This window comes from Carex rostrata, chromosome 13 (assembly GCF_964058835.1).
Source record: "Carex rostrata chromosome 13, lpCarRost1.2, whole genome shotgun sequence".
Lineage (NCBI taxonomy): Eukaryota > Viridiplantae > Streptophyta > Magnoliopsida > Poales > Cyperaceae > Carex > Carex rostrata.
The window spans coordinates 12046746-12070414 of record NC_135930.1 but is presented as its reverse complement, the minus strand read 5'-3'; the positions used below and the strand labels follow the sequence as shown (position 1 = coordinate 12070414).

General features: G+C 39.6%; 1 protein-coding gene across 3 annotated transcripts; it reads left to right on the top strand.

Annotated features, from left to right (window-relative positions):
• Positions 1–16510: 16510 nt before the first annotated feature.
• On the top strand, positions 16511–23177 carry LOC144564089 (NADH dehydrogenase ubiquinone complex I, assembly factor-like protein (DUF185)). Of its 3 annotated transcripts, none has more exons than XR_013514549.1 (13): positions 16511–16774; positions 16903–17014; positions 17488–17570; positions 17665–17730; positions 17847–17947; positions 18468–18586; positions 18876–18916; positions 19458–19546; positions 20538–20706; positions 21272–21388; positions 22021–22061; positions 22172–22303; positions 22709–22847. XR_013514549.1 is itself a non-coding variant. In XM_078313606.1 (13 exons), exons 1-13 carry the CDS (start codon positions 16676–16678, stop codon positions 22841–22843), a joined length of 1308 nt encoding a protein of 435 aa, XP_078169732.1. In that variant the 5' UTR covers positions 16512–16675; the 3' UTR covers positions 22844–23177. The 3 variants fall into 3 exon arrangements, 1 of the variants encoding a protein (XP_078169732.1); XM_078313606.1 differs by having other exon boundaries at positions 16512–16774; positions 22017–22061; positions 22709–23177; XR_013514550.1 differs by lacking the exon at positions 22709–22847 and having other exon boundaries at positions 21859–22061; positions 22172–22276.
• The last annotated feature ends 492 nt before the right edge of the window (positions 23178–23669 follow it).

Below are 23669 nucleotides of genomic sequence, written 5' to 3'. Positions count from 1 at the left end.
TATCTTTAAGGACGCGAAAACCTTGGTGATGTCATGTGACAAGTGTCAACGCACTGGGAACATCACTAATCGCAATGAGATGCCTCTCAACTCCATTCTTGAGGTCGAAGTCTTCGACGTGTGGGGCATAGATTTCATGGGACCATTTCCAGCTTCATGTGGAAATGAGTACATTCTAGTTGCGGTTGACTACGTTTCAAAATGGGTCGAGGCAGTGGCCTGTCGAAGAGCTGACTCAAGCGCGGTGAAGCGATTATTCAACGATGTCATCTTTCCTCGTTTTGGAGTGCCAAGAGCTGTCATCAGCGATGGAGGGAAGCATTTCATAAACCGTCAGTTCAACAATCTCCTGCAGCGACATGGAGTGACGCACAAGGTCTCCACCTCTTACCATCCTCAGTCGAACGGCCAAGCTGAAATCTCCAACAGGGAAATCAAATCTATCTTGGAGAAGACCGTGGCAAGAACAAGGAAGGATTGGTCTTTGAAATTGAGTGACGCGCTCTGGGCCTACCGTACAGCATTCAAAACACCGATTGGGATGAGCCCTTTCAAGCTGGTGTATGGAAAGCCGTGTCATCTGCCAGTTGAGATTGAGCACAAAGCGTTCTGGGCCACTCGTGCTATCAACATGGACTTGTTAGCAGCTGGAGAGAAGCGTATCCTCGATTTGCACGAATTGGAAGAGATGCGTCAGCACTCATACGAGAATGCGAGGATCTACAAAGACAAAACCAAACGAATTCATGACAAGCGCATCATGTCTCGCGACTTCAAGGAAGGCGATCTGGTCCTCTTGTTCAATTCCAGGTTACGACTCTTTCCTGGGAAATTGAAAACCAGATGGTCAGGTCCGTTTGTGGTACGAAGGGTGCACCATTTCGGCGCAATTGAAATTGGGAATGACACATGTGGGGATTTCAAAGTGAACGGTCAGCGTCTCAAGCACTATGTAGCAGATCATGATTATCAGGAGCGGGTTGTTCAAGACCTCTCTGATCCCGTCTCACCGGAGGATTAGCACAGAGAAGGTCGAGCTTGAGACCTGAAACAAGCGCTTCTTGGGAGGCAACCCAAGCCTTTTCAGTTTACTTTTAGTTAGATTAGTTAGCTATTTTTCCTTTCTACCGAAAAGAATTACCAACTTCCACTTGATGCGACTCGCATCATCTCCGATGCGACTTGCATCACTCGATGCGACTCGCATCCCACATGATGCGACTCGCATCAATGCGAACAGACGCAGCATCAGAAGGGGTGCGCCCAAACGACGCGAGTCTCACCATATAACCCTCACCCGCACCTCTCCTGTTCCTTTCTTCTTCCTCTGCCCAGCGCACCCCACCTCTCCTGTTCCTCGTTCTTCTTCGTTGCGACTCGAATCAACTCCGTGCGAGCCTCAACCGACCCCTCAACCCAAAACCCTAGCCTCTCCCTTCTCCATCCGCCGGCCTTCACTTCCTCTCCATCGATCACACCCATCTCCATCTCTCCCTGCCGAAACCTCCTTCTCACTTCCCTTTTCTCCATTGCCACGATCACAACCCTCTCATTCTCTCTTCTTCCGCCTCTGCTAGATCGCCTCTGCCGCCAGATACCAGACAGTGCGACTCGCATCGCTACCCAGTGCGACTCGCATCGCTTACAAGGCGACTCGCATCAACAGTCAGGCGACTCGCATCACAGCCATCATGAGTGATCCAGAATTACCCATGAACCGCGAGCTCCGATCCAAGCGCAACCAAGAGCGCCGACAACGCGAGCTTCGCCGACAGAGGGATCTCCGTATCCAACAGGGGATACCGGACCCTACTCCCTCTCCTTCAGAGTCTGAGGACCAAGACTGGTCTCAGCTAGGCGCCAGTTCAGCTCGCACCAGTGGTAACTCCTCTCATTCTTCTTCTTCTCATTCTTCTCAGTCTTCCTATCACCCTTCTCCCGCACAGGCAGGGGCTGGGTTGGGCACTATAGAGTACAACTCTGATGACTCTGACCCCATCTCGGGTAGGGAAACCCCCCGAGCAGCAGACTACCCAGCCCCTCACTTCACTCTCTCCAGCCATGGTATGCTGGAACGCTTTCTCTACCTCAGGCAGCGCACTTATGAGAACACGCGCCGAGTCGATTTCGACACTTTGGATGCCTTTGGGGTTCGCGAGGAATTCCTTCGTCTCACTGGAAGGATCGGGTTCACTCCCGCCTTCTGGGCAATCGAGCGTAACTGCTACACCGAGCTTACCCTCGAGTTCCTCTCCTCTCTCAAGCTGCGTCAGGATGTGCATGGCTACTACTACATCAAGTTCCAGATGCTCAACCAGACGCACCGGCTCACTCTGGTCCGACTCCGTGAGTGGTTCGGATTTGACAGCGACCCCGATACCGATTTCCTTGACCATCGCGTGGGGTTCGACAAGGCTCATTTCTGGCGTCTGATCTCTGGGATGATGAGTGCCACCAGTGCCCAGTACCGCAGCATTGCCATCTCTCACCCGGTACTGCGGTGCATCCAGCGCACCATCGGCTGCTCTATCTTCGCACGCGGGGAGACTGCAGCCCGAGTCAATGAGGAGGACCTTTGCCTTATGGACCACATGCTCCGTCCTGAGGCTGAGTTGGTGCGACCGGACCTGATGTTGTTCATGGTCCGTCACTGGGTGGATCTCCAGCGCAACACGAAGGTGGGTGGCGCTGTTCGCATTGGCGCCTATGTCACCCTGATCGCTGACAGGCTTGGCGTCTCGACCGCAGGCCTCACTCTCTCTACTGGCCATCTCACCCTGGATGCCAGGGCATACGAGCGGGCGACTTTTCTAAAGATTGAGCGCGGTCCTGCTGGCCACAGTTCTCGGTACTTCTGGGCTCTGAAGGGTCATGGCTTGCATCTGATGCCTCTCCGCCTTGCACCCTTGTCTTTCGATGATGAGAGCACCTGGTTTTTCACCGAGCCCCTGCCAGACGAGCCGGCGCCACCTTCTCCTCCTATCCAGCCCACTTCTCCAGTCCATGATGACGTCGCCATGCCAGATGTCCCTCTCTCTCCTGCCCACCCTTACACTTCTCCTATGCACTTCCATGATTCCACATTCCAGGCAGCCACATCTCCCTTCCAGGCAGGCACATCTACCTATCATGCTGGCCCCTCCACTTCATATGATGGTCCTTCCTATCCACCCCCAGTTCCCTCACCCACTATCCAGGATATCTACAGCCTCGTCTATGACATGAGGTCTGAGCAGGGTGCCATTCTCTACGACTTACAGCGCAGAGTGGGTGACATTGAGGATGTTTTGCGCGATTGGAGGTTCGACCCCTCCGATGACTGAGCAGGTTTGTTTTTCTTCTCCCCTTCCTTTTGCTTTATCCTAGAGTCTTGAAGCATTGAGGACAATGCTCAGACTAAGCTTGGGGGGGTGACTTTAGGATTTTTAGGATTTATTCGTTCTTACTTAGATCATGTTTACTTGTTTATTGCATTTTTAGGTAGGAATTTGTGTGATTGTGTAAATTGGAAACTTTTTGAATAATTGTTGGTGTTGATCAGGATGACCCTAGGAGATTCGAACTATCCCATAATTGACCAACAAACTGATGAGGACGAATGTTTTGACCATTTGTAATGATGAAAACTTGAAATGTATTGAGAAACTCATTTAGAAATTGACTTGTGCCTTCTCAAATAGGGAAATGGGGGTTATTGATAAAGAAAGTTTGGGATATCATTTGGTATGAATGAATATCAAAGGATGTGTGTATTCATGATATGTGCAAAAGAATAAAAATATAATAATAGATGGAGAAACCAAGAGTACTGGCAATAAGTCCTTTTTAGGGCGCCTTTGAGCTCATCTCCTAAATAAAAAAAAAAAAAAAAAAAATATATATATATATATATATAAAAAAAAAGAGAAGAAACGAAAAGACGGAGAACATAAGAGTACTGGCAATAAGTCCTTTTAGGGCGCCTTTGAGCTCGTCTCCCACTTAGAAAAAAAAAAAAGAAGAAAATTTTGCACATATCAACACGCGAAGTCTGCAACTTTCTGACCTAAGCTTGTTCCAAGCTTGGGGGGGTTAAAAAGGGAAAATCTCCACAAATGAGGACAATAGTTAAATAGATAAATGATAACTTGATTGATTCAAGTGCTCAGCTTTACAAGTATTCAAATATTTCAGAATTTGAAGTTTGGTTGGTCGATTTGTGTGGAGAATCAAGGTCAATTAGGAAAGTCCAAGTTATACCAACATGATTTTTAAAGTTCCCAATTGAAACAACTCATATAAATTCTTGCATTTAGGAAATTTGCATTTAGAGTCCAAACCGGTACCAATTTTTAGATTTCTGCTTGAGGACAAGCAAAAGTTTAAGCTTGGGGGAATTTGTTATCACATTATTAGACCTATCATTTCGACTTGTTTCCATATGAAAATCTATGTTTTGAACCAATAAAAGGTGCATTTTACATTGAACATCCATAGAATGTGGTACTGCTAAGTTTTGGTTCTTACTTTGCAGGAATCAAGCGAAATTTGGGCAAAATCAGGCAATTGGCAGACTTCAGGAAGCTCTGATGCGAGTCGCATTCATCTGGTGCGAGTCGCATCCAAGCCCAAAGCGACCTGCGATGCGACCCTCACTGCTCTCTCTTGAAGACCATCTGATGCGAGTCGCATCCACCTGATGCGAGTCGCATCAACTGTTGCCGCCCAGTTCAAATTAAATCTGACAAGCCCAAAGTCAACTCTGTTGCCTATATAAAGAGGTCCTATGCCAGAATTCGGGAGGTTTTTTCCCCCTCTACATTCCAGAACACAAAAAGAGCGAAGATCAAGAGAGAAGAAGGAGATTGGAGCTTGCTTGAAGAAGAGGAGAAGAAGAGAAGATTGCAAGATCCTCTCCAATCCACCTTGGATCTTCGAGCTCCATTATGATCTGCCTATTCTCTCTCTCTTTCATGTTTACTTTTGTTATGCTTGAGTAGATCCCTGTTTCTTAGGGTTAAGATGTAATCTCCAAACCTTTTCTTTGAGTTGAATGATGTTTTGATCTAATGTTGAACTTGTGTGATTGTTGTTTGAGTATTCATTGTTTGCTTGATTGTGATTTCTTGATTGATTCTTGATTGTCTACTGTTAGATGTCTATAGCATCTCTTCTAGTAATTAGGCCTTGATGTATCTTGCAATTGTAATTGAGCACTTGAAGTAGATCTAAGATCAATAGTAACCGAGAGGTGAAATTTCTATTATCGAGAGGTTATAGATACTTCTAGTTAACCAGACAATCAATCTAGGTTAGATACCAGTAGGCGAGAGCCACAGGTCGAAGCCTCGCACAAGAAATCAACTTAGATACGAACTCATGTCAGCTCTGCTCGAGGGCCATGCGACCCGCATCAGAGATGATGCGAGTCGCATCATACGGGTCGCATCAGAGATGATGCGAGTTGTATGATAGGTCCAGAGAAGGAAAAGTTTGGAGATGAAGTCTGAAACCCTAAGAACACATTTTATAATTGATTCAAAACCAAATCTTTTAATCGCTTTCATTTACCTTTAATTGAATTGTCTTTTGAAATTTAGAAATTGAAACAAATCAAACCCAATTCTTCAAACTTCTAGTACCTAACTTGGATTTGTGAAAGTCTAGAATTGAGTTTAACCGTCCCTGAGGATCGATACCTTATTTTACTACACGGATAGGATTGTACACTTGCAATCCTAGACGTGAGTGGATTCAAGGTTTAAAACAAGTACAATTAGTTGTATTTGGAACTTTGTAAGCACACTCTGAGAAGCGAACATGTTTTACCGAATTTAGCGGTATGTCAGTTTTGCATATTGATGAAACTGAGCAACCGAAAATTCGTGTTTACGAGTTTTCGTCTTTTCCCCGTGAATAGTGTTTTTGCAGAATTCCGCGGTTTACGGTATTTCTGGCAGAAGAAATAAACCGCTCTCCGGTTAGTCCTGGTGGATAACCGATAGAGGTATCACACGTGTGATACTCCGAGTCGATTCCTTCCCTGGTGAGGCTCTACTCGCTCGGTCTGCATTCCAACTGTGATTTGGAAACAAGGTATAAATATGTTATATTAATCTATTTAATTTGTAAGTAGATTAAAGTTTTAGAAATCAATCATGGAGTAGATCTGTAAAAGGATTAAATTGGGTTTTGATGCCAAAGGAATACTGAAGGTGGACCGCCTTGGAAAGTTTCCTGACATACCCCGTTTAATCCTGAGCTTAAGTTGGCCGTAGAAATTTTTGTTCTACGGTCATTCCGCAACTTAAGCCTAAAAGGGGTTTTGGTTATACCACCCCGAAACCCCAACAGTGGTATCAGAGCACAAGTCTCTCCCGCTGATTGATTTTCTAAAAGTTATAACTTATGCAAATTAGGTGCATATACCGCATATCAGTTTAATTCTTACATTTGCAGCTTAAGTCCAAAACCGATTAGAAATGAGATTTTCTTGGATCGGTTCTACCGACTAAGAAAGTTAAATTAAATTTAAGCTTTCTTTATGCTTTCTTATGAAATGTAAACTTTTACATTTCTTGGATCGGTTTTCCGAACGAGAAAGATAAAATAGGATTTTATGCTTTCTTTATGTTTTCGTTTTCAAAACTTTTGATTGCGTTAAAGTTCATCTAAGAATGTGATGAAGCAATAAAGTACCTGAGTAAGAGCTGTTAATCTCCACCCGTAAAAGACAAGGTTAATGACAAGAAAAGTCTCGGCTTTTCGTCTAACCCTCTTTTACGTGTCCTGATAGCTGGCCCAAAGGGGACTTTGTCACGTTACCAAATTGCTTTAACGCTTTTGAAATGGCAAAATTTAGTGTAAGTTTTTGCCTTTTCGAAAACCTTCGGATAAGTAAAGTTCATCGAAGAATGTGATGAAGCAATAAAGTACCTGAGTAAGAGCTGTCATTTCCACACAAGAAAGAGATGGTTCTGTCTAGGAAAGATTGAGTCTAAGCGGTCCTCGTGACCCCAATCTTTCCTGGGAGCCCCTTTCACGTGTCCTAATGGCTGGCCCAAAAGGAACTTTGTCACGTTACCAAATTGCTTTATGGACCGAAAAGAATATCTGATTTTAAAACATATAAATTGTTTATGTGCTTTAAATGGTATAAATAAGAACTGAGCATAGCTGCAAAATAAAGAATTAGGAACTGATAAATAATATACCTAACTTGCTCCCGTATATAAGTAAATTAGATTTACTGCTTTGATATGAATTCAATAAATTAGATTTATTGCTTTCAAAGGAACCGTGAAAGAACGTGATGTCAAAGAAAGATTTGTGAAGGAACTCACCGTTGTCTTTCTGGCAGACGACTTTCACGTGTCTAAAGTCAGTTACAAGAACTGACTGCTTAACAAAGCTAAGCGTATAAAAGAGGTACTGATAATAACATAAACTAATGGAGATCACATTTCGTATTCAAGACTTCCTTTCCACGACTGCTTAATGAAGCATATGAAAGAGGTCGTTATAAAGATACAAATAGAATCACATTTAGTCATTCTTACATATGCTGAGAAAAGAAAGTAATGGGGATCATATTCGATATTTTAGACTTCCTTTCCACGACTGCTTAATGAAGCATATGAAAGAGGTCGCTATAAAGATACGAATAGAATCACATTAATCGTTCTTTCTAACATAAGATAAGAAAAGAAATGGAGATCACATTCAGTATTCAAGACTTCCTTTCTATAATTGCTTAATGAAGCATATGAAAGAAGTCGTTATAAAGATACGAATAGAATCACATTAGTCGTTCTTTCTCACATACCCCTTTGGAGATTGCTGGCACTATTAAGCATAAACACCAACCCATTAAATATTAAGTAGTATGCCCTTCCCACTCTATCCTCCTCAAACCATTGTTCATTGGTTGATGATTAAACTACTCAGTAGACATCGCCTTTTACCTTTGGTGGTCGAGGGTTATGTCCGACATATCAAACCAAATAGAGTGAGGTTACTTACCGATGATTTCCAAAACAGTTTTGGGCTCGGGGCAAAGTCTTCGTTAAAAACACGTGATGTTTTAACGAAACCAAGAATCACAAAGAGATGTGATTAGCAAGTTTGCTTACCTAAGATAACTGATAGCCATGATATGCATACACTGCCTTGGTTATTGGTGAAAACATGGATCTTGGTCCTACTGCAAACGGGAATATAACAAATTTGCAGTGGGAGTTTTATTATTGGAATAAAACATTACATGAACAAAGCTAAAATCTTTACTTTAAACGTTGTAGAAATATGGCTAAATAAACGTCTTTCTCTTTACGCTCCCTACTCGAAAAGGTAGACATACGTGAGAAAAAGGGAATATATCCTAAATACACCGGTCCCTGCTGAAATAGTAGAGAGCAGCTCTGTCAGTACTCACACGCTTCGTATGACAAGCGATGATGAGAAACTGGAGAAGCTTAACTGTCCGTGGAGCCACGAGTTGGCCATGGAAGTTATCCTGAACTCATTTCCTCCCAGCTATTCGGAGTTCATTGTGAACTCCCATAAGCAAGAGTTGGATAAGAGCTTGCAGGAGCTCCAAGAGATGCTGAGGATCACTGATAAAGACATTGAGAATAGCTCTCATGTCCTCATGATCCAAGAAGGTGGGAGGAAGATCAAGAAAGCAAAAGGGAAAAACGGCGATTAAGTACAAAGGCAAAGGGAAGTTGGTTCCAGGAACGAACTCTCCCAAGATAAATGTTTCTGCTAACTCTGACTGCTATTTTAGCAATAGCAAAGGTCACTGGAAGAGAAACTGCCCGGAGTATCTTGGAGATATGAAGTTTGAGAATGTCTCAAAAGTCTCAGTCTCAAGTATTTATGTTATTGAAATTAATGTTGCGACCTCTTTTAATGATTGGGTACTGGCTACTGGATCATGTGCTCATATTTGCACGAATATGCACGCACTAAAAGGAAGTTACGCAATAAGGAAGTACAACTCCGAGTTGGAAACGGAGCACAAGTTGCAGCTGTTACAGTCGGTAGGATAAAATTGTACTTGCCTAGCGGGTTTATTCTGGAACTAGAAAATGTTTATTTTGTTCCTACCATTTCTAGAAATATCATATCAATCTCGTGTTTAGAGATGAATGGTTTCTCGTTTGTTATAAAGGACAATAGATGTTCTATTTATAAAAATGAGACATATTATGGATCATCTTACTTGTTAAATGATCTTTATATGCTAGAAATGGAAAACCACGTGTTTAACATCAATAACAAAAGACTCAAAACGTTTCATGAAAGTATTGACTTACATGAGACATAAGTCTGAATCCTTTGACGAGTTCAAGGAATTTAAGACTAAAGTAGAAAATCAACTGAACAAAAGTATTAAGGCATTACGGTAGGACCGTGATAGCAAATACTTGAGTTATGGTTTTCAAAACGTACTTAAAGGAATGTGAGATAGTCTCACAACTCACACCTCTAGGAACACCGCAATGTTACAGTGTTGCCAAGAAAATGAAACAAACCATGCTGGACATGATTCGTTCCATGATGAGTAACGCCACCCTTCCCAAAATCATTTTGGGGACACGCACTAGATACTGCCGCACTAACGATAAATATGATTCCATCCAAGTCAGTTGAAAAGACTCCATACGAGTTATGGTTTGGGAAATCCCAAATATGTCTTATCTTAAAAATGAGGTTGCGAAGTATTTGTCAAACGTCTGACGTCTGACAAACTTGGTCCCAAATCTGACAAGTGCTTTTTCGTAGAGTATCCTAAGGAAACGAAAGGATATTACTTCTATTACCAGTCCGAGAACAAATTAGTTGTTGCTCGTCATGGTATACTTTTGGAGAACAAGTTTCTTGCAAAAGGAAGTAGTGGGAGTAATGTAATACTTGAAGAAATTCAAGATACATCACACAATACAATATCTGAACTAGATCAGATTAACCCACCTCTTGATTTTTTGGCTGATGAGCATCTGGAAGTACCAAGTCCACAAATAGTTGTGGATGAGGTTCTAGTCTCGAGCTCAAGTGCTTCAACGCAAGTTGAAGTAGAACTGGATCCGCAGACAGTTGTGGATCAAGTTCGACAGCCTGAAGAACAAGTGCTACGTAGGTCAATGAGAACAGTCCATGCACCCGAGAGGTACTTGGGACTGCACGAGGTCTCAGTTTTGACACTGAAGATCCTCTGACCTATGCGGAAGCAATGGATAGGCCTAACTCTGATAAATGGCTGGAGGCCATAAGATCCGAAATACAGTCCATGTATGACAACACGGTTTGGAACCTAGTTGTACCACTTGATGGGGTGAAGCCCATAGCTAACAAGTGGGTTTTCAAAGGAAAACAGACATGGATGACAATATGACTATTTACAAAGCACGGCTAGTAGCGAAAAGGTTTCAAACAAATTCTGGGAATTGATGAAACTTTTTCACCCGTGGCTATGTTTAAGTCAATTCGGATACTCCTAGCAATTGCCGCATTTCATGATGATGAAATATGGCAAATGGATGTCAAAACCGCATTCTTAAATGGAAATTTAAGAAGAGGATGTGTACATGACACAGCCTACGGGTTTTGAAGATCCAGAGAATGCTGGGAAGGTATGCAAACTTCTTGAATCCATTTATGGATTGAAGCATGCATCACGGAGTTGGAATCTTCGATTTGGCGAATAAGTCAAAAGCTTGACTTCGTCAGATGCGAAGAAGAATCTTATGTGTACAGAAAAACTAGTGGGAGTGTCATCGCCTTTCTTAAATCTTATATGTAGATAACACACTCTTAATAGGAAACGATATTCCTCTATTGCAATTAGCCAAGTCTTCATTAAAGAAAAGTTTTCTCGATGAAGGACTTGGGCGAGGATGTCTATATACTAGGCATAAAGATCTACTGAGGTAGATCAAAGAGACTTATAGGATTAAGTCAAAGCACGTACATTGACAAAGTGCTGAATCGGTTCAGCATGCAGGATTCTAAGAGAGAATTCCTGCCAATGAATCATGGTGCACTGCTTAGCAAGACTCAGTTTCCTTCGACAACTGATGAGCAAAGCACTATGAGTAGAGTACCATACGCTTCGGCTATTGGCTCTATCATATGCGCCATGTTGTGCACTCGCCCAGATGTCTCGTATGCTTTGAGTATAACGAGTAGATATCAGGCTAATCCAGGCATAAAGCACTGGAATGCTGTAAATAATATCCTTAAGTTCTTGAGGAGAACTAAGGATATGTTTCTCGTCTACAACGTTATCACCTAATACGAGAGATCGTAAACATCATAAGATGCTTATAATTAATTATAAAAGATATAATTAATATAAAGGTGATGTAAAGATAAGTAGAGTTGACACAGTCAGCAACACAGCTGATCCACTCACAAAATCTCTTCCTCAAGCCAAGCACGAGATGCTTAATGCTTCTATGGGTCTGGAACACATAGAAGATTGGCTGTGAGATTTTCTCAGGATCTACGAGATCTTAGAGAATAAAGAGTTTTGTATATAAGTAGGGTCTACGATGATTGACTCCTAGCTTAAGTGGGAGATTGTTAGTTTGTAATAATCTAGAAGTCAATAATACGATAATTTATCATAAAGCTTTGTTCATGAATTGAATGTTTATTTATATAGCATTTTGTTGCCTTGAGTATTATTGAATTTATGGATCATTTCGAGTTCATGACTGAAATTGTGAAACTCCATAATATAGATGATATATACTCTTAAAAGGTCACTGACCAAGGTAATTAGCAGGAACACTAATTACCGCGATAAGGTTAGTATGTGGATTAAAAGATGGTTAAGTTTTACAAACCACCTGACACGAGATGTCATTTTAATCACATAGATACATGTTTTAGAAACATGGTATTTGACAGACCCCGAATGAAACATTAAATAGAATTGTGTTCGTGTCATTTATGTTTTCATTCAGTGTCACGTTCTACAGTATGAGGTATTTATCGTTCCCACTGAGAAATATGTATGTGTGATTGTTATCCACCGCTGTCCGTAAAAAGCAGTCATAACGGTAGCTTTTCCATATGTATAGCTTAGCTGAGGAAGTGATAGTTTACCAAGAATACTATTTGTCCCTCGTATCTCTATACGAGCTATAGCATCACTGGGCCCCTTGATAGAGTAAGATTATCTGCTAGCGGTATAATTACAAGAGTAATTATATTTGATAATCTGCTCAAGATCAAGAAAAGATTAAGTTAGCAAGGATGACACACATCTACCTTGAAACTAATCTGATAGCTATGAGACAGAAGAACAGACACAAGTAAATTGTTTACTGGATCGTGATATTGTACAGTACAGCATCATCTGTGTAATTGGATGGTCATGATGTGTTGCCAGATGCCACCCATGACTAACAGAAGTTAAAACAGTTTTAACTCTGTTTACCAACATAACACAGATCCTATTGGGTCACACCATATAGGAGCTACTCGGAGAATCTTACTGATTAATTATAAATTGATTATAATTAATATTAAGATGGTTATAATTAATTATACGTGTTATAATTAAATTATAAATGTTATGTAAAAATAACAAGCAAAAACATTGGTTAATTTATAAACGTGTATGACACGTTGTATAAAAGTTAACCGGTTAATTTATAAATGTGCAGGATACATTGTATAAATTATCGAAACAACAAATAACCGCAAGAAAAATATATATAATTATTCAGAATAATTATACGAATATTATTTGTGTTCGGGCCGAGGGCATTCGAGTCTTTTCAGATTCGTCCTTATCCGCATGACACGTCATCGATCCTATCCAGATGACACGTCATCGATACCGAAACAAATAGCCGAAAGAAAAATATATATATAATTGTTCAGAATAATTATACGAATATTATTTGTGTTCGGGCCGAGGGCATTCGGGTCTTTTCAGATTCGTGCTTATCCGCATGACACGTCATTGATCCTATCCAGATGACATGTCATCAATCCTATCCACAAGGGCAAAATGGTCATTTCACACCTATGCCACCTTGCATGTGTAGAAGCATGGAGAAGAATGTGGAAGGGTGTGGAAGGGGTATTTTGGTCATTTCACATATAAAAGGATGAGGTGTCAATGGCATATCTTGTAAATAGGCCGAACTTGGAGGGCATTTTGGTCTTTTGCAACCGAATCTAAACACTATAAATAGGGGTGGAGGGGTAGAGAGAGAAAGATATATTCACATATATACATATGCACATTCACATGTATCTTTTCGTGCAGAAACGAATCGGTATTTTCTCTCTTTCTCGGTTTCTCCCAAATAGTGTTTCGGTTGAGAAAAGAAAGTTATACGTAGTTGACGTATAATCTTGCGGGTTGTTGTGGAGAATATTTACGGGATCGATGAATAGTGTTTTATCGAATTTAGCGGTATGTCAGTTTTGCATATTGATGAAACTGAGCAACCGAAAATTCGTGTTTACGGGTTTTCGTCTTTTCCCCGTGAATAGTGTTTTTGCATAATTCCGCGGTTTACGGTATTTCTGGCAGAAGAAATAAACCGCTCTCCGGTTAGTCCTGGTGGATAACCGATAGAGGTATCACACGTGTGATACTCCGAGTCGATTCCTTCCCTGGTGAGGCTCTACTCGCTCGGTCTGCATTCCAACTGTGATTTGGAAACAAGGTATAAATATGTTATATTAATTTATTTAATTTGTAAGTAGATTAAAGTTTTAGAAATCAATCATGGAGTAGATCTGTAAAAGGATTAAATTGGGTTTTGATGCCAAAGGAATACTGAAGGTGGACCGCCTTGGAAAGTTTCCTGACATACCCCGTTTAATCCTGAGCTTAAGTTGGCCGTAGAAATTTTTGTTCTACGGTCATTCCGCAACTTAAGCCTAAAAGGGGTTTTGGTTATACCACCCCGAAACCCCAACACCTTTTACATTGAATATCCATAGAATGTGGTACTGCTATGTTTTGGTTCTTACTTTGCAGGAATCAGGCGAAAACGGGCAAAATCAGGGAAGTTACTGAAATCTGAGACATCTGATGCGACCCTCATCACATCCGATGCGACCCTCATCAGAGCCGATGCGACCCTCATCAGAGCCGATGCGACCCTCATCAGAGTCGATGCAGGTTGCATCAGACCTGATGCAGGTCGCATCGCGAGTTTCCAGAGCAGACAGCAAAGGCCCAGAATTGAAGCACTCGTTTTAAAAAGCCGATAAATAGGCCACCCCTGCTACCAGAGAGGGAGTTCCGAAATTTAAAGATTCAAAGCCTCAAGGAGAGAGAAAAGATCAAGAGAGAAGAAAGAGATTGAAGATCGCTTGGAGAAGAAGAGAAGATTGCAAGATCCTCTCCAATCCACCTTGGATCTTTGAGCTTCATCATGATCTGCCTATTCTCTCTCTCTTTCATGTTTACTTTTGTTATGCTTGAGTAGATCCCTGTTTCTTAGGGTTAAGATGTAGTCTCCAAACCTTGTCTTTGAGTTGAATGATGTTTTGATCTAATGTTGAACTTGTGTGATTGTTGTTTGAGTATTCATTGTTTGCTTGATTGTGATTTCTTGATTGATTCTTGATTGTCTACTGTTAGATGTCTATAGCATCTCTTCTAGTAATTTGGCCTTGATGTATCTTGTAATTGTAATTGAGCACTTGAAGTAGATCTAAGATCAATAGTAACCGAGAGGTGAAATTTCTATTATCGAGAGGTTGTAGATACTTCTAGTTAACCAGACAATCAATCTAGGTTAGATACCAGTAGGCGAGAGCCACAGGTCGAAGCCTCGCACAAGAAATCAACTTAGATACGAACTCATGTCAGCTCTGCTCGAGGGCCATGCGACCCGCATCAGAGATGATGCGAGTCGCATCACACGGGTCGCATCAGAGATGATGCGAGTCGCATGATAGGTCCAGAGAAGGGAAAGTTTGGAGATGAAGTCTGAAACCCTAAGAACGCCTTTTATAATTGATTCAAAACCAAACCTTTTAATCACTTTCATTTACCTTTAATTGAATTGTCTTTTGAAATTTAGAAATTGAAACAAATCAAACCCAATTCTTCAAACTTCTAGTACCTAGCTTGGATAAGTGGTGATTTAGAATCGAATTAAACCGTCCCTGAGGATCGATACCTTATTTTACTACACGGATAGGGTTGTGCACTTGCAACCCTAGACGAGAGTAGATTCAAGGTTTAAACTGGTATAGCTTGCTATACCTGAGACTTTGTAGCCTACTTTTGTAAGCGAACAGTCGGGTATCAGGTACGGGTACTCGGGTACGGGTATAGTCGGGTACGGGTATGGTCGGGTAGGGTATGGTCGGGTATTTGTCCAAAAAAACGGGTTCGGTCTGGTTTTTGCCTGTACCCGCGTCCCGAGTACCCGACCCATACCCGGGCTCGGGCACGGGTACCCCGGGCGGCGGGTACGGGCGGGTATGGTCGGATATACCCGTTAAGGTATAATTAATACACTAGCAGCAACACCAGCTATCAGAGGACTAATTTGGAGTATTAAACACCAGCTATCAATGAGTTGAATAACTCAATTTTTTATAATGAATCTGACTCTAAACCAAAAAAAATCAACTCGACTCGACTAAAATATTATGGCTTAATCCAAACTGAATCCGAGCCGAGCCGACTCGTGAGTCAGGCCTTCGAGGCTATTTCAAAAATTATTGTGTTTATTTCAGTTATAGTAAGTATACATTGTACTTTCAAGAAGTGTTCATTATGAGCTTTCGAAGACATGAATACAATTATTAATAATTCAAATAATAAATTGATAGTTATCAAAATGTATTTTGATTTAATACGTAATAGTTATCATATATTTATTTTGAACTAAAATAAGTAAGTGTTTATTTTATTTTAAAGAGTGTACATTGTACGTGAAGAATTCATTTGAGGAGGAAAAAAAATGCACATTACATTTTAAGGTTGACAAAATGTTGAGTTTAAAAATGAATGAAGTTATTTAAAAAACTATTATGTGTTTATTTTAGTTATAGTAATTATACGTTCTACTTGTAAGAAGTGTTCAATCTTAGTCTTTAAGGGACTTGAATATATTTATTGTCACTCCAAATTTAGTATGAGCCAAGGTGAGTCGAGTAGAACTTTTTCTTTCAAAATCGAGTTGAGCTAGAGCCGAGTCATTTTGCTTCTCTCATTGAGCCGAGCCGAATTTGACCTGAATCTTGATCATTAGCAGCCCTAGGTAACACGATACTTCTGTTTAGAACCAGATCGTTCAATCATAATCCGAATCAATCCGGATCAAGGTGGCATGTACGAGCCTCTTTAGTATTCGCGAGGCTCTGATCGGACAGTCGGGATCTAAACCGAGACGAGCTAGAACCGAGTCATTTTGCTTCTCTCATTGAGCTGAGCCGAGTTTGAGCCGAACCTTAATCTTTAGCAGCTTCTGTTTAAAACCAGATCGTCCGATCAGAATCCGGATCGAGGTGGAATGTACGGGCCTCTTTAATATTCACGAGGCTCTGATCGGACGGTCGGGATCTAAACAGAAAAATCCTGTTACCTCAAGTAGAATTCCGCAACACTTGCCTCTGACATTGACAACTCTTCTCTTCTCTCTCCGATCCCTTTTCAGGTTCTTGGGCTAGTAGCTTTGCTCCTTCTACAACAACAAAAATGGTACTCCGAGCAGCCGTAGTTCTCTGCAGGTCCAAGCTCTGCAGCTTGGCATTGCGTTTCTATAGCACCGACATTGTTGGCGCTAACCCCATTCTCGTAAGCATTTCCTGTTTCCAAATCTTTGTTCACCTACACCTCCCAGATAATAGCTCTTTACCTTTGATTAAGAAAGGATAATAAGTTATAATAGCCGTGCAGATAACCTTTGGGTAATTTATTTGTAGGTTCGCAATTTTATACACTCGGCACTGTACCATCCAGAGCATGGCTATTTCTCCAAGCGCTCTGGCCCGGTTGGTGTGCTTCAGAGTAGCATCCGCTTCAACCAGCTTCAAGGTTTGTTTGCATCTCACGTCCAATAAATTCAAAATTTGAGGCTTTGCATACTGTGCATCTCATTGGAGCATTTTGTCAAACACCTTGCGTGCACGTTTTAGTAACAGTTACACAGAAGTTATTATAAGGTCCTTTTCATAATTAATGGAAGTCATGATCTGTTTGAAGCATTATGTTCCTATTTGTATGTCAGAAGCTTATTCGGTTGCCAAACACCATATGCCTTACTGTCTGTTTCAAGTGGCCATCCGTATGTATGAGCTGATATTTTGGGAAATGCATTATTTTCTACTCATAGTACTGTGTGGTTATCTGGTATTCCATAGTTCTGTGTACAATTTCTGAGAATTTGTTATATTAGTAAACAAATACATGGAGCGCTGTCATACGTTTCCCTTTTTCTTTCTTTTTCTTTTTGCCTGTTTAAACTGTCGTAACTGTCGAGCCATGTATCCATTGTATTTTGCATGCAGGAAGGAGTGCATATATGAAGTATCTTGATAAGCTATACAAGATGCATGACATTTCTTGGTTTACACCAGTGGAACTTTTTAAGGTACATCAATCATTTTCCAGTATCATTTCAACAAGAAAGCTGTGACAACTAATGGTTGTATGGTCTTATCAACCCCTCTTTATTTCCCTCTCAGCCATGGTATGCTTATGCAATAGCAGAAGCAATTATGCGTACAGCTAATCTCTCTGTCCCATTGAAGGTACATTGTCATTTTGCTTTGATTAAAGATAATTGGAAGTTAAAAAGCTATCTCAGAAGAAATTTCGCAGTCTTCAACTTCAGTTTCTAATTTCTTTGCACCTTTTACTAAATCAGATTTATGAAATAGGAGGTGGTTCTGGGACATGTGCAAAGGGTATTTTAGATTACATGATGTTGAATGCACCTCCAAAAGTATACAGTTCAATGAAATACATGTAAGCTCTCTATAACCAAGAAGTAATTTGCCCATTCAAACAGAAGTTCTAAATTGTTCGTATTTAGTACTTATATTAATGCTTAGAGAAGATCCACACAAACTGAAGAATGAAGAGAAAAAAGATATTCCAGCTTGGTACAATATTACTGTATCCAAGAATTTGATTTACAGTAAAGGAAGTTAGTAATAATTTCGTGCATGCTCCTCCTAAGTATATTTATACTTGGTGGGCCCTTGTAAAACAAGAAACATCAAATACACCGTCTAAAAGTGCAAGTGTCAGTTATTAACTCTCCTCTATCTTTTTAGAAACACCTTATTAATAATTATTTAATTCCTTAATAATGTAGCGAGTATATGCTTTTTCTTGTTTATAGGGTTATGCATGATATTTCTTGTTTTGGTGGGTTTAATTGTGATACTTGAAATTTCAAAGGTGTAAACTTGAAGTTACCCAAATGGCAGTTAGACTACACTTCAGAAAATTTATGTCACTGAATGAACTTTAAATTTGATAGGTGTGTAGAGATTAGTCCTTCCCTTGCCCAGAAGCAGAGAGAAACCGTTGGTGAAGTGCGGAGCCATTTGTCCAAGTTTAATGTTGAATGCCGTGATGCGACTGATAGGAACGGATGGGGTATGGTATTTCATTTTCATCTGGATATCCGTTTTTTAAATATTCTTCTTGATCCATGCATTAAAGAAAAAATCTTCTTGTATTTGTTAGGCCAATAACAACTCCCCAGACTCTTAATTTTGACAACCACAACCTAAATTTAAATTGAATATTTGAATATTGGGTGATTTTGCTTATTTAACTCCAAAAGGTAAAAGTCACTGGGAGATGGGTGGGGTGGGGATGGTTATGAGAATATTCTTGGGTTGACAAACTATTATTTTTTCCCCTCTTTGTTGCTGTTTCATAGGAAAGAAGGAGACTCAACCTTGCTGGGTAATAATGCTTGAGGTAATTGAATTATAGCTAGATTAGCAACTTTTGGTACTGTCATCTGTAGAATGGTAACTACTGGTACTAGACCTGAATGACACAACAACAAGACCAAGGTAGTTGGGTCTGGACCATAAAGGCAATCTGGGGTTGGTTATCGGCTAAAATATTAGTAGCACTGGACTTGATAGTACAGTAAAGTCCATGATACCCTGATTTCGAATGAATTCTTGTTGGTCCAACCTGTCACCAGGTGAAGAACTGCTAACATGAACCTGACTCAGTGACCTATGCTGTTAGGTTGACCTGATGAGTTGCATTGTTGATTGTGAATTTTGAGTGGTCTTGGCCGTGCATTGTTCTTGTATTCCTTAACAGAAGTACTGGTAACTACTGGTGCTGGACCTGTATTTGTACATAAAAAAAGAAAGAAACTAAAATCAAGTAGTAAACTGCTAGGATGGATCCAACTGGCTGGCAAGTCAAAATGGTACTGAGTCAGAATTGTGTATCCAAAATATAGGGTTATTTTCCCTCTAATTATTTTACCAAACTTCAGGTGCTTGATAATTTGCCACATGACCTAGTCTATTCGTCAAACCAGGCGTCTCCATGGATGGAGGTTTGGCTTCAAAAAGTTAACAACGAGTTAGTCTCTTTGAGTTCTTGTGATCATATGCTCTTTGGATAATAATTTTTTTTGTGGGCTGTTCCATATGTACCCTAGGAAATGCCAAATTAGCTTGCCTAAACCTGCAAAATGACTACTGTCATGCATAAACCCCCAAAATATATGAAATGCCAAAATGTCACAATGTTCTTTAAATCAATGGATTATTGGGGCAATCGTATGTGGACCCCTGCAGAATGAGAACTATGGTTCATACCATCCAAAAGTATATAAATTGTCCTACGTAATTGTACCAAATGTGCAGAGTAGCCTCTATATTCCTCGGTTCTCAACTCTTTTTAAAGCATGTTCAGACTTCCATTTTGTCACTTCTCCTCTATACAAAACATAGGATTGAGATAGTTTGGAGTTTGTTTCTTTTGTAAATTAAATAAATTATAATAGGAGAGGAAAGTACATGCAATGCATTTCCTATGCAGATTTATGGGGGCTTCTAAGATATTGCTAATTTTAGGTGGTATAGATCAAGAAGGCTTTAATGCCATAACTTTTTTGTGCTACAAGTTGCTACAACCTACCTTCGACATTATTACTTCCTCAAGCTATGTGTGCACATTAGAAGTTGCAGATTTAAGTCTGTTTATTCTTTTATATTTTTGCCCATGGATCTTTGTACCTCATGACCCATGGAAGTTATTTAAAATGTGAACACATTGCTTATGAAGTAGTCTGGATGCATCATTTATATTTAGGATATTAAAAATATATGCAAAACAGATGTGTGACAAATTGTGGTATCAAAATGTTATTGAACCAGAACCTCCTAAAGATAAAGTGCATTGAAAGTGTTGCTTTATTGGTTTGCAATACTGATTTAGGCTTTACTAGTATGAACCATGCACGGCGCCATATCTTAACTTAATTAATATCCTATTTGATACAAAAAGTTCATAAAATATTTATATTATTAATTATCTTGTTTTCTAATCGTGCTATTCCTGGAGAAAGTTCACAGGTGTCAGAGGTCCACAAACCAATACAAGATCCTTTAATTTCTAGGTGCATGGACATTATTGGATCAGATATTGACAATCAGGCGAGAGGAAGGATCATTTCAAAAATTGTATCAAGAATCTTTCCCAAGCCCAGACAAGCCTGGTTACCTACTGGTTGTTTGGTTTGTGCACTTTTAACTTTTGTATAGGTGCTTCTGTTTTTTTTTTTTTTTCTGGGGGGGGGGGCGCAAATAATGTATGCTTTATTTTTTATATTGTGATTTCATTGGCTTATTTTTCCACTGATGTCTGGTATGTGCAACACTTCTATCTATGTGTATATAGCATCCACATGTACCTCCTAACCAAGCTTATATTTGCGAAGAGCACCCAAATTCATTTGGTTATTTGGAATTACTAACCTGATCAAAACCAAGGTTGGGCAAGCAGACAGGTATTAAATTACCCCAAGAATCACTACAACACAATTAGCCTTCACTACAAACCTGACATAAAAATTAACTTTGTTTGACTGTGTGTTGTGTCTGAATGAAAAAAAAAAATACTTCACTGGAGTTAGGAGCAAAATGTCAATGGAATTTTTTTTTATTGGATTTCTAGCGTCTCAGGAGAAAATTTAAGACATGTTAGCACAAATGAGAAACCATTTGTTTTTATCTGCGAATTTCCTTTTTTGTCTTACCTATATAGCATGCAGGATTATGAGTAATGAAATTAAAATTGCAGAGATTATTGGAGACACTGCATTCAGCCTTACCAAATATGAGCCTTATTGCATCTGACTTCAGCTATCTGCCTGATGTCACAATTGCTGGGGACAGAGCTCCTTTGGTGTCTTCTAAGGTACCTCAATTGCCTAATCTCATTGTTTTTCTCTCACTTTTCATGCCTCTTGAGTGTTTATTTGGGGAAGGGGCCTGGTATCCTGTGCAAAACATAATTCTCTCTCGAGAGCAATGTTCTTAAAAAATGGTTTATGAATTGACTATATCTTAAAGAGAGGACTGGAAAGCCTGACTCCAACTCATTTCATATTCCATGGTTGGAATTTATTCCAATGACCTAATAATGAGAATTTGAAAATAAAAGGCTCCCTAAATTTTGTGTCTTTAATCCCATATATTTCTTTGTGAACTGAATTGCCTTATTCCTTTATGTACTATTAGTTGGTTTTTTAATAATCAAGTGTTACCCTGAAACAATGCTGTGAGAAAGGATTGGGAAACCAGACTTCTGATGCCATCTGATCACCATTTATCAATTACTTGAAGTCCCTTTTTGTTTTCTGTTTATTTTTTTTGGTTGGTTTGAAGTTCAGTTTTGGTGCTAAATTGAGACTAAGGGTACACAATATCTTGATTGATGTATAATCAATCCAACTATGAGTGAAGGCAGTGCTAACAATAGGCTAGCTCGATTTGACTAAGGTACACAATAATGCATAGTTTAATCTAAGCCTTTCTCATTGTAGAAAGATGGGAAAACTGTTGATCACCATAGCTACCTTGATGCAAAGGTACGATATATATTTCACCAGATAAAATTGATTCGATGTTGTGGCCTAAATATATATATATATATTTTATTCACTGTATAAAATTATGGTTGGGTTTGCTGAATAAGCAGGGAGACGCAGATATATTCTTCCCAACAGACTTTTGGCTTTTAGAGCGGATTGACCATGCATGCTCTGGTTTTTCGAATCATATAACAAAGCCCGGTGCCTTTAAGCCTCTCAAGAAAAGACGAACAATCACTGTAACATCATTATTATTATCATTATTTCTAGATACCTTGTATTAAATAATGTCAACCATACCTTTTTTCTTTCCCTACCATGAAACCAGTGATGACCATTTCTGAGACTTGACTGGTTCCAGGTATAACTGGTGTGATGCCAGCCAGTTGAAAGCCTCTCATAGTAAAGACCTGACTGTATTCTTTGTCTATTTTATGCCAGGCCTTTCACATAGTAAACATACTAGATTATCCCCAGCAGCTCATATCTTTGTACCACTTCAGACTAGTTGGTACCAGTATACAACCATACAGTACAGTTCACTGTACCTATTTCTTGATGGAATTGACCTCTATAATATGTAGCAACAGAAGTGAAAATAAACAGAAAGAGAATAGATGATGTATAGTTATTCCTTAATGCAGCTTGAGTCAGCTGCTTTTATGGAAGAATTTGGATTGCCTTTGAAAACAAGGACAAAGGATGGATACAATCCCCTTCTTGATGATTTCAGAAATACAAAGTTCTATCTTAGCGTTCCTACTCATAACATCAAGTAGCATCTCATCTGTCTGTTCATGTTGTGACCCAAAATGGTTCTGTTCTAAACAGTCGGCCTTTTTGATGGTTTTTAATGCGCTTGACAGTAATGTAGGGGCCAACGAGATATAGGGTTTGGTGAAGTTTGGTGATCTTTAAAGTGGTTTGATGGACGAGTTGGATGCTAACAGTTGATGGATGGCCACTGGAATGGATTGGAGTTATGGAAGATGATGGTGGAGTTAGACGAATAATTTTGGTACTTGTGAGTAATAAGTAAACTAAACTCAATTGTATTATGTTTGGATTGCTTACAATTGATATAAAACACATATATAGGAAAGACTTTACTAAGACCACTACCAGTTACCGCTCTTACATCACTTTTTAAAATTAATGATTACTACCACTTGCCGCTACAACATCACTGTTTAAAATTAATGATCCACTACTAAATATGATCAACTGCTTTAGATATCCTAAATTAATAATAAATATAACTTGTAATAGCATAATTAAACTCTTAAAATTAACACAAGAACTCTATAAATTATCGTCTAGATGGCTCTTGGCGGACTTACTGGATAACAGTTCATTACAAGCCATCTTTTTTATTTTTACCATTATAGACTTTCAATCTAAAAAATGCAAAAAAAAAAAAAAAAAAGTTTTAGTTTTTGTAATGAGAAAGTTAAAAATCATATCAATTGAATTTGTAATGAGAAAGTTATGACCAAATTAGTTTATAGAGGTCAATCTGCAAACTGCTCAGTCCGAGACGGATTGGAACATGTATTTCTATCCGTTTTGAGTTCATTTCTTTCATATTCTTTACTCATTAGTTCT

What these genes read in the sequence shown, in the direction of transcription:
- LOC144564089 (XM_078313606.1), top strand. Translation starts at nt 16,676, where the DNA reads ATGGTACTCCGAGCAGCCGTAGTTCTCTGCAGGTCCAAGCTCTGCAGC. An exon ending in TTGGCGCTAACCCCATTCTC is followed by an intron (nt 16,775 to 16,902) that starts GTAAGCATTTCC and finishes ATTTATTTGTAG; the next exon opens with GTTCGCAATTTTATACACTC. An exon ending in ATCTCTCTGTCCCATTGAAG is followed by an intron (nt 17,731 to 17,846) that starts GTACATTGTCAT and finishes TTACTAAATCAG; the next exon opens with ATTTATGAAATAGGAGGTGG.